General features: G+C 40.0%; 1 protein-coding gene across 1 annotated transcript in view; it reads left to right on the top strand.

The window, feature by feature from the left end:
* The first annotated feature begins 10,272 nt into the window (after positions 1 to 10,272).
* The window catches only part of CHCHD6 (coiled-coil-helix-coiled-coil-helix domain containing 6), a 319,245-nt gene continuing 317,543 nt past the window's right edge, over positions 10,273 to 11,974 (top strand). Inside the window, exon 1 of the mRNA XM_070738373.1 lies at positions 10,273 to 10,467. Coding sequence (XP_070594474.1) covers positions 10,378 to 10,467 — 90 coding nt within the window. The 5' untranslated portion in view covers positions 10,273 to 10,377. The remainder of the gene's footprint in view (positions 10,468 to 11,974) is intronic.

The raw sequence follows: 11,974 nt of genomic DNA, 5'->3' as shown, positions 1-11,974 counted from the left end.
CAGAATGTCTCTTTCCTATTGTTACAGTGGCATTAATTCAGAATCATTTATGTAACAAATGGATGAATAAGGTTAGGATTCCAGAAACCCACAGCAATTTTCTTTGAAATTACAGGATTTGCTTTAAGGAAACCTATTTAGATAGAACCAAGGCACAAAAAAAATAATATTTTGTCTCCTAAATGCAGACATGGTCTTCCCTTTTTTCCTGAAAATCCTGCCATTTGTGATTTCTGCTTGCCAAGGCAACACCAATGTATACAAGACCTTGTTTTTAGGAGTTTCAAAATAATCTAAATTCAGAAAAAGAAGACTCGTGCTTAAAACTACCAAATGGATATACAGTGAACCCTCGATCATCGCGAGGGTTCCGTTCCAGGACCCCACGCGATGATCGATTTTTAGCGAAGTAGCGGTGCGGAAGTAAAAACACCATCTGCGCGTGCGCAGATGGTGTTTTTGCTTCCACTGCCGCCCGCCCTTCGCCCGCCCACCCCGTTGCTCGCGCCTGGGGTGCGTGCGCGTTTGGGGACTCCCTAGATCCGCTCCCCAGCTGGGGAGCGGATCTAGGGAGTCCCCACCCCGCGCGCGTTGCTGGGGAAAGCGCGCGCGTTGCTGGGGAAAGCGCGCGCGTTTGGGGACTCCCTAGATCCGCTCCCCAGCTGGGGAGCGGATCTAGGGAGTCCCCACCGCGCGCGCGTTGCTGGGGAAAGCGCGCGCGTTGCTGGGGAAAGCGCGCGTGTTTGGGGACTCCCTAGATCCGCTCCCCAGCTGGGGAGCGGATCTAGGGAGTCCCCACCGCACGCGCGTTGCTGGGGAAAGCGCGCGCGTTTGGGGACTCCCTAGGATCTAGGGAGTCCCCACCGCGCGCGCGTTGCTGGGGAAAGCGCGCGCGTTTGGGGACTCCCTAGATCCGCTCCCCAGCTGGGGAGCGGATATAGGGAGTCCCCAAACGCGCGCGCTTTCCCCAGCTGGGGAGCGGAGCTGGGATGTCCCCAAGCGCTTGCCGCCCGCCCGCCCACGCCGTTGCTCGCGCCGCCGCTGGGGTCTTACGGGGGCAAGAGGGGGAAGACCCAGGGAAGCCTCTGCCCGGCGGGGAAACTCCACCATCTATGCATGCGTGGAAGGGCACGCATGCGCAGATGGTGGAGTTTACTTCCTGGTTGAAAACTCGCGAAATAGCCCTTTCGCGATACTTGAACACGCGAAACTCGAGGGTTCACTGTATTGTTAATGAAGATTAGCATGTTTGATATGATAGCGAGCAGAAATTTGTCCTTAATTATGCTGTTGGCCAGAGTAGCTGTTTCTAAATATCACAATTTGGTACTGTAATTTGACTTGCTGGTTTTAGCAGTATTATTGTCTTGTGGCAAGAAATCTTACATCATTTCTAATTGACACCTCATTAATCTTTATGATGTTAATTGGAGTTAGGCTGCTGGAAATCTCTGCTCAGAAATGAGAATTTATTGCAGCATTATGTGACCTGGATCATACAAAACCTGTATTCCTAGGCAACTGGTCAGTTTTGATTAATTTCTCAATTCCCTACTTCTATAAGCTATCCCAATCTGTTTCTTCTCCCCAGCCAGAATGCCCCAATATCTTTACATGGGCTATTGTCATTAGAGTGGATTGGTATGGACCCACAGACTTGGGAGGAATAAAGTTGGAGAAAGCTTCTGGTATGTTTAGGTGCATATGCGAATTGAGAGGATTCTTAATATGAAGAAGGATAACTTGGATAATGTGAATCGGGGTGAGATGACATTTCAGATACTAACCATGGTCTGCATCAAATATCGGCCATTCACTCAGCTATGATCACTTTTCCACTGTAGAATCCTGTCATTCGTCACCATGATGACTTGATTGTTAAGCACCTCTTTATATATCTACCTTTGTCTTCTGCTACTGAGGAGAAACTGCACTAAGTGAAAGGAATGTCTTCTTCCAAGAATACTGATTTTAAAGTGTATATAGATGATGCCTTCCATGTTCAGAGCAAAATGCCATCCATAAACGGGCAATGTTTGTGGAGGTGAATGTATTGCATGTCTCATGAAACGTTGGAACAAACTTTAAAAATAAAGCTATGTATATTTTTTTTCCCTGTAAAATAAATGATCTTTGACGTAAATGAAGATATCTCCCCCACCATGGATGATCCGCCTGCATGTCCCCATATTTTGCTGCTAATTTCCCCCACCCAGCCCCAAACTAAGGTAGCCTGCTATACTGTAATGAAATAATAATAATAATAATAATAATAATAATAATTGCTGTGAGCCGCCCCGAGTCTACGGAGAGGGGCGGCATACAAATCTAATAAATAAATCTAATAATAATAATTATAATTATAATAACAATAATAATCACCATTATTATTATTATTATTATTATTATTACTATTATTATTTCTTTAATTTCTATGCCGCCCAACTCCCTAGGGCAGTAATGGTGAACCTTTTTTTCCTTGGGTGCCAAAGGCATGTGTGCGTGTGCTATCGCACATATGCGAGTGCCCACACCCATAATTTAATGCCTGGAGGTGGCAAAAATGGCCTCTCTCCACCCACCTGGAGGCCCTCTGGAAGCCTAAAACAGCCCACTATACAACCTCTGGTGGGCACAGTAGGCCCGTTTTTTGCCCTCCCCAGGCTCCAGAGGCAAAAATGCCCTCTCATTCCCCCCAGAGACTCTCTGGAAGCCAAAAAATGCCCTCCAGAGCCTCGGGAAGAGCCAAAAATCAGCTGGTTGGCATGTACATGCATATTGGAGCTAAACTAGGGCAATGGCTTGTGTGCCAGCAGATATGGCTCCGTGTGCCACCTGTGGCACCTGTGCCATAGCTTCGCCATCACTGCCCTAGGGACTCTAGGCAGCTCACAGCAAAAATATAAACATCAATAATAATACAAAACCCCTAAAAAAATAGTTTAAAAACAATTTACAATATGAACAATGAACCCCTGCATATCATTCATGGCTGGATCTCCCTGGTTACCACCATAAGATCACTGGCCCCAGGCCTGTCGGAAAAGCCAGGTCTTTACTGCTTTCCAGAAGGCCAATAGGGCGGGGGTAGTCCAAAATGCTTTTATTTTAAGGGAAAAAAGTCATTAAGTTTATTTTTCCTCAAAAGTTGGTCAGGTTTTAGAGCGTTTTTTTCATATTGTGATCACACCTTCAGAAAGGGCCCAGTGTCACACCAGCCTAGAACTGAGTTTGATATCGTTTTCAATTTTATTAAATAAAGAACATGAAAATGAAGAAGGACAATATTAAACCTTGTTATTTATTTAAATACAAATTGATAAATAAATGGAGGAAGGAAACAATCACTATAATACAGGTAGTCCTTGATTTATGACTAGAGTTGAGCCCAAAAGACTAGAGTTGAGCCCTAAGCAAGATAGTTGTTAAGTGAGCTTTGCTCTATTTTACAACTTTTCTTTCCCCAGTTGTTAAGTGAATCACTACAGGTGCTAGGTTGGTAATATGGTTGTTTAGCAAATTCGGCTTCCCCATTGACTTTGTAAAAGGGGAATCACATGACCCTGGGACCTAGCAACTGTTATAAATACATGCCAGTTGCCAAGCATTTGAATTTTGGTCATGTGACAATGGGGATTCTGCAACCGTGGCTAACATGGTCATAAGTCACTTTTTTCAGTGCCATTGTAACTTTGAACAGTCTTTGCGGAGAGGGGCGGCATATAAATCCAATAAATCTAATCTAATCTAATCTCTCAGTAAATGTAGTGGAGGACTAGCATACTACTTTTGGGATTCATATGTGAAACGGATCCAATTTAGGTTGCTTAGCTCAGTGTTTCCCAACCTTGGCCACTTGAAGATATTTGGACTTCAACTCCCAGAATTCCCCAGCCAGCGAATGCTGGCTGGAGAATTCTGGGAGTTGAAGTCCAGATATCTTCAAGTGGCCAAGGTTGGGAAACACTGGCTTAGCTAGATGTAAACAGGTTATGGTAAAACTATTATTTTCCCCTCAGTGCTTGCTTTGAGTAAGTCCTTCTGGCTCAATAAAGTGAACTATTTGAAATTCCTGTCATTTTATTAAACTTGTCCTTCAGCTTCATGGATAGCAGGTTTGTAGAAATATAAAATACTATGATTGCTATGGCAGCAACGTTACTGGTCCATAATTAAACATCTGGGTAAATGAAAAAAGTATGAAATCAATAGTTGCAAGATTGGTGCTGACTAACAACTGAGAAAGCAAAACTTCCTTTAACCACAATAAAGCACACTTCCCTGTTTATCTTTGGCTGTGGGATACAATTATTGAGTCATACAAGCTGTTTTTGACTTTAAACCAGGGATGGCGAAACTTTTTTCCCTCGAGTGCCGAAAAAGTATGTGTGTACACTATCACGGATGTGCCCATACCCATAATTCAATGCCTGGGGAGGGTGAAAACAGCTTCACCCACCCCCAGAGGCCCTCTGGAGACTGGAAATGGCCTGTTTCCCAACTTCTGGTGGGCCCAGTAGGCTCATGTTTCACCTTCCCCAGGCTCCAAAAGGCTTCCCTGGAGCCGGGGAGGTTAAAAACGCCCTTCCCCACCCTCCTGGAGGCCCAAAACATCCTCTCAGAGCCTCTGTGCGAGCCAAAAATCAGCTGGCCAGCACACACATGCGCATTGGAGCTGAACTAGGGCAATGGCTCCACATGCCATTTGTGGCACCCGTGCCATAGGTTCGCCATCACTGCTTTAAACTAAACAGCAATACATTATTTTGAATAAGTTTTTTAAAAAACCCAGGCAGCTAGTATTTTATACTAGTACTTTATTCCATTATTATTCTGAATGACACAGAATATAAATTCAAAACAACCATTCTATAAATTGTATTGTTCCCTTTAAAACTCAGGCACCTGACTTTGCTCTGGAACTGATAAAAACTTGATCTTGAATTTGGGAGAGTCTAACTTTGCAAAACTTTTTTTTTAATCCTCTCAACAGTACAAATCCTGAATAAGGCAAAGTGAAAATGTTTGTTTATTTATTTATTTATTTATTTTTTATTTATTTATTTTTTATTTATTTATTCATTCATTCATTTATTTATTTATTAGATTTGTATGCCGCCCCTCTCCGTAGACTCTGTAGACTTATTATGAGGGAGAATAAAGTCTTCATATAGGATACAGAATAAGATGCATGGGAGCTAAACAAGAGAAAACATTGATCATAGATAACATTTCACACGTGGCAAATTAGTGGATTTCATCACTCCTATTCACAATTTAGATTGTATGTTTCTTTATGTTTGAAATCATATTCAAGGACTTCCAGAATAGATTCACTGTTGTTTAATTGTTTTAACGTGATTCGCGACATCCGATGACGGATGTGGCACAAGAAGAAGAGGAAGAAATTGTTTAATTGCTGAAAAAGCTAATTCTTGTACAGTAAAACAAGAGAAATGCCATTGGCTAAAAAGAAAATATAGTTCCCTGAATTTCCAAAGGAGGCATGGGTGGCATGTTAAAATCAGTTTTATTAACAAGCCTATAAATCCAGATTGATAATCAGTGTTCCCTCTAATTTTTTTTGGGGGTGGGCGGAAAAGTATAGTGTCTGAGCGGCAGTCCCTTCGGGACTGGGCGGCACAGAAATAATAAATAAATTAATAAATAAACAAACAAACAAAAAACCCACCCTGTTTTGCCTCAGAGAATTTCAAAATAAAATACTGTACTGTGTGTCTATAACAGTGAGCTCATAATAGGGCAACTCTATCAATATCAAAATGCCACTTAAATAGTTGAGCTAGTTTCAAACTAGATTTTGATTTTCTTTCTCTCTTCCTTACTCCCATTCTTTTTCTTTCTCTTTTCCTTCCTCTCTTTTTTCTATCTGTTTCTCTCTCTTCCTCTCTCTCTCCTTCCCTCTCACTCTTTCCCTCTCGGCTTCTGGGCAGGTTTGGAAAACTCTGAGTTGATTATGATTTTTAAGTGAGCGATTGCTCACTGCTCAGCTTAGAGGGAACTATGTTGATAATATTAAAGCAAAATAAATAAATGCTTAAGTCTGGCTGTTCTGATTAGATTTTTGCATGGCAGTTATTATTTTGGCTGAAAGGAAGATAGGATATACTGTATATTAAATAACAGCCATTAAATCCTTAAATCAACACAGACTGTGGAAACTTTACACTGAACCTCAATCATCTTGCAGTGTATGCCTCTCCATTCTTCCTCCATACTCCATACTCTGGGTCCTTGGTTGAGATGAAAAAGTTTCCACAGTCTGTGTTGATTTGGGGAGCAATGTCGTCTGCAGGTGTTGGTCCACTGTGCTTCATTAAGTACCAGGTCAATGCAGCCGTCTACCAGGAGATTTTGGAGCACTTCATGCTTCCTTCTGCAGCTGAGCTTTATGGGGTTGCTGACTTATTTTCCAGCAGGCCTTGGCACCTGCCTACACTGCCAAAAGCACCAAAACCTGGTTCAATAACTGTGGGATGACTGCTTCATTAGCCTGATTCACCTGATCTGAAACTCATAGAAAATCTATGGGGCATTGCCAAGGGAAAGATGAGAGACATAAGACCGAACAATGCAGAAAAGCTGAAGGCCGCTATTGAAGCATCCTGGTCTTCCATAGCACTTCAGCAGTGCCATAGGCTGATAGCTTCCATGCCACGCCGCATTAAGGCAGAAATTGCTGCAGAAGGGGCCCAAACCAAGTTCTGAGTGCATATGTATGCTTCTACTTTTCAGAGGTCCGATATTGTTCTGTGTACAATCCTTGTTTTATTGATTGCATCTAATATTCTCATTTTTTGAGATGGTGGATTTGGGGTTTTCATGAGCTGTACCCCATAATCATCACAATTATGACAAATCCTGGTTTGAATTGTTTTTCCTTGCATGTAATGAGTCTCTCTCATATATTATATTTCACCTTTTAAGTTGCATTACTGAAATAAATGAACTTTTGCACGGTATTCTAATTTTTTGAGTTTCACCTGTAACATAATTTCAACTGTTTTGGAGGGAATCTTAGAAGATCCTTGAGGTTCGACTACTGCAATGATCGCTACATGGGGCTATCTTCCAAGAGTGTTCAGAAACTGCAAATTGTGCAGAACACAGCCGCACAAGCAGTCGTGAGCTTGCCCAGACATGCACATATCTCTCCAACACTCCGCGGATTGCATTGGCTGCCAATTGGTTTCTGGATGCAATTCAAAGTGTTGGTTATGACCTATAAAGCCCTACATGGCATCGGACTAGAATACTTACAGGACTGCCTTCTGAGGCACAAATCCCAGCAACCGGTCAGATCCCACAGAGTTAACCTTCTCCAGGTCCCGTCAACTACGGAATGTCGCTTGGTGGGGCTTAGGGGAAGAGCCTTCTCTGTGGGGGGCCTGGACCTCTGGAATCAACTCCCCCTGGAGATTCGTACTGCCCCCATCCTCCATAAGAGTCTCAAGACTCATTTATGTCGCCAAGCTTGGGGCTATTAGACTTCTGCCCCCTGGCTAACAAAAGTTATGTGAGTTAGTGGACTGAATGGGTATGAGTGTTTTTATGATCTTTGGGTTTTTAGGTTGTTAGTTATTAATTGGTTTCAGGGTGTTATATATTGTTATTTCATATGTTGTATACCGCTCCGAGTCCTTGGAGAGGGGCGGCATAAAAGTCCAATCAATCAATCAATCAATAAATAAATAAATAAATTTGAGCAGGCTCTTTCTAGTATTATGATTGATTAAGGCCCTGTGGGCCCAAAGTATAAATTACAGGGATTTGCCAATAAATGCTATTGTATCTATGCTGGTTTGTTCTTGCAGCCCACTCACAATACTTTTCATGTTTAGTAAATATTGGAAGTTTTCTTTAGATTGGTTGCTATGGTGATACAAGACCAAATCTCTTTACAGATTAAGAAATAAACTCCTCCTAAACCTACAATTAGATGTTTCATGTACTCAAACAGATAACAAATATTCTATTATTTTGCATTGGAGGCAGTCAGCTTTCATTATAATACAACAGAAAAGTTTCTGCTTTGAATACGTCTTGAATTTTGAAACTTCAAGTTTTATTCATTTTTAAGGTGCTATCAGGAACAACAGAATCAAATAAAAGGCATTCATATTCATTATGACTCCCTAAGCATTGTTGTTGCCACACTTTGTACCAGTATCTCAAATATAATTGTTACTTGGCTTTGCAATAGGCACAAATGTTCCTCCTTCAACTTTTTAAACGATATGTTTTTTCTATTTTTAATTGCCAGATTTGATGGATCCACTTTAATTAGAAAAAAATGAAGCTTTATTGTGTAGTGCACAAATGTTTGGAAGCTCAAAAATGCCTTTCAACAGAGATGGAAAGTATTTAAATGGAAACATCTACAGTATCGACTAGATTTTATCAGTTACAGAACATTATGTTTTATCTCAGTACCTTCAATAACCATTGTTTCTCTCAGTGGTTGACAGCGCATTTTAGAATTAAGTGAATAATTAGTCACAATCTTATCAAATGACCTTACTGTACAGAGTTAACATTATGAGAAAGAAAATGGGAGAATTATGACACTCTTTGTTCTTGAGGAAAGATAGGCTATAAATTAACAAATGAATTATGCATAGTAATGAGACTCAATACACAGCTTCTAACTATCTGTCAACATTTGGAAGGCTACAAAGTTTTGATGCCCAGGTTTTATTTAAAATTGTCACTTCAACCATTCAAAAAAGGAGACCAACCATAAGAACTAGCAATTTGGAATATTGATTGATTGATTTACTGATTGATTGGATTTATATGATGCCCCTCTCCGAGGACTTACAACATATAAAAACAATAGAATACAATAGCTGAATCCAATTGATTAAAACTGAGCAAACTGGTCTAAAATCTCCTATTATGTTAAAAATCAATCATACCCATTCAAACAACAATCATACAACAATTCACCAGCTAAGATCTAATCGCCCCAAGCCTGGTGATATAAATGAGTCTTAAGACTCTTGCGGATATTAACAAGTTAATTACAATTAACTAACTTGTAGTTGGTTAATACAATTAACCAGGAGTGGGCGGGGTGGGGGGTATAACACAGTGGGGTAGCAAAAATGGAGCTCCACTCCAATTTGCACTAAAAGATGTTGAAAGAAAATGCATAAGCCACACCCACAGTGTGATAGTAAAATTTTTGGTAGCCCTTCACTGCATGTATAATTGTTTATAATTTTCTCACTTTTATTTTTCTCTTTGCATCTGAGTCTCATTTTTAGTTAGTGAATTGCAGCCTTTCAGTAAACATTCTGTAGAATTGCATTTAATGTCAATTTTTAAAGCATTCACTGCAAATAATGCTTACTTGAATATTAATTAAATTTCTATATTCTCCATCTTTTTATTTTTTGCAGCAACTTGGAGGGGTTATAAAAGGATGCAATATTTAATAAGTATTATTTAAATACTAAATAATTTTAATGAAGTCATTGGACAAGTGTTTTTTATGCTTATTTTAGCTCCAATTATTTGCTTTCCATCTGTAGGAGTTCTGTGTGGTGGAGAGATTTGATTTAGGTATTAAAACTAAAATTTCATTCAGGTAATATTGGAACATATGTTAAAATGAAAAATAGAAACTCAATGATCACATTATTCATATTTTAAAAAATAAAAAGCAGACTGGCTTATTTTCTGTCCCTCTGCTGGTGACTTGCAAATTTACATAGGATTTGCAAACTACATAGCGCCAATGGACAGCAATGACTTGGTTCTGATAGGTTTATTTTTATTTATTTATTTTGTCTAATACATAATGTAGGTTTGTGAGGATAAAATCATAGAATAGAAAAACATTAGGAATAATATAGAAGAAATAATCATTGGGAATAATAGAGTTCATATTCATGAAGCTAGGTGAAACAGAACGCAGAAATAGCATCTCAAACAAGTTTAGTCTTGCAGAAAAGGAATTAAAATATGCAACCGGCTTATATCTTCACCTTGAGATAGAAGCGTCCTCCGTCATCTGGAAAAAAAGCCTAAATTCCGGATGCGTCTAATCTCCGGTCCAATCGTTGAGACAAACGTAACCTTAAGCCGGTTCAGTTTGTGGGTCATTTTATCCAATTGAACTTAACAGCAGCAGCTGCAGCAGCATTTTTGGAGGGAATGTGGAAAAGACTACGACTTCCAGCATGCTTCACGGCCACATCCAAGACTGCGTAGCGCTATTGGAAATGTTTTCCGCGCTGACCAACCAGGAGCGAGTTTATAAAGCGGGTGGAGTGAAGCGCGCTGGCTGGATAGCTATCTTGATTTTGAACTCGCCTCTGAATATTCTCCCCCCCCCTCCCGGGTGCTGCTATGGGTAGCAGCGAGAGCATCCATGGCAGAAGGAAGGTCTCCTTCGAGCTGGACGAGCAGGAGCAAGTCCGGGTGTTGCAGGGCATCAGAGTGAGTGGAGGATGGGAGGGATCCAGAGGGCGGAGTGGGTGGACGGCGTCAGAGGGGAGGCGTGTGGGTATTGCTGAGCGGCAGGGTTTGAATTGTAAGGGCCAGTTCAACCTTGCATTATATATCTCAACCTTGGCTGCTTTCAGAGGTGTGGACTTCAACTCCCCAACTAGAATGATGTCCATTGCTATCTATTTGCATGGCTTGGGAATTCTGGGAGTTGAAGTCCATAACCTCTAAGCAGCCAAGGTTAAGAAACCCTGTATCTGATTTCCCCCCTTTTCTTTTTCTAACCAGGTTCTAATAAAACTAAACTATTACATAATTTTTGTTGGTTTCAACAGAAGTGTGTCTTTATTTAGTAAAATTTATATGCCACCCCACTCCAGTGGACTCTTGCTGACTTTGGTTTTGTTATTACAAATGGTAATAACAAATGATGCACTACCGTCCCTGTGTTACTGTCCTATTGTCTTTATTTACTTGTGCTTCTTTGCTTATATTATGTTTATACAAACACCCATTATCTTGTACATGTTTGACAAACACATAAATAAAATAAAAATAAATAACAAGGTTTCTGTCCCTGTTGAAATGTGGAAAAGAGGCTTGGTAATCCTCATGATCTTTATACTGCTTTTCAAAGGAAAGCACTGTACTTTTTGAATGACTTGATGGATGGAAGGAAGGAAGGAAGGAAGGAAGGAAGGAAGGAAGGAAGGAAGGAAGGAAGGAAGGAAGGATTTGATTTTTAGGAGTTTTAATTGTTTTTTATATTTTTTAAATTGTTGTAGCTGTTCAAAAGGAATTGGCAGCTTATAAATTGAATAAATAAATTAACCAAATTAACCCAGCTTTAGCATCATTTGATAGATTGAGGAAAATACCAAATTCCTTCCAGCCTCTGTTATTTTTTTAAGCAAAATGATAGGCAAAGATGATAACCTTTTAGTACACTTTAGGGTCAAGCCAGACCTCCTGAAAAATATGTGGTGGAGAAAGAAAAGACTTGAAACATTTAATGTGCAAATGGGCACAAGTCTATCTTCAATAAGGCCTTTGAACATTTTAAATGTATATTCTGCACAAGAAAGATAATTATGTACTTTCTAGGATAATGCATGCATATTAGGAGTAGGAAAAATCAGTGTCTCCAATAGTTTATGACTACACAGCTCAAAGTAAATTTAAATCAAGTTTGTTTAGATAACTGTAGAGTTTACTTTTTCTCTAGAGGACAAAGAATGTAATGGAGCATAATCAGTATAGATTGTATAAATAGCAAGTCACTCTAAAATTAAGAAACAGAAATTTAAGTGAACCACTGATAGATTTAATAAGATTTTTAATATAAAAGCATTAGTGTAAAAGTTAAAACTCCAATGTCAGATACCTCAAGAAAAAATAGTTTTGGAAGGAGCCAGTTTGGAATGAAGAACTGACTACTATGTATTTTTTCACTGCTGTGGAATAATTGAGAGTGGAGAGTAAACCCCAGGATTAAAGC

Source organism: Erythrolamprus reginae, chromosome 2 (assembly GCF_031021105.1).
Source record: "Erythrolamprus reginae isolate rEryReg1 chromosome 2, rEryReg1.hap1, whole genome shotgun sequence".
Lineage (NCBI taxonomy): Eukaryota > Metazoa > Chordata > Lepidosauria > Squamata > Dipsadidae > Erythrolamprus > Erythrolamprus reginae.
This window is presented reverse-complemented; position numbering and strand designations above follow the sequence as displayed.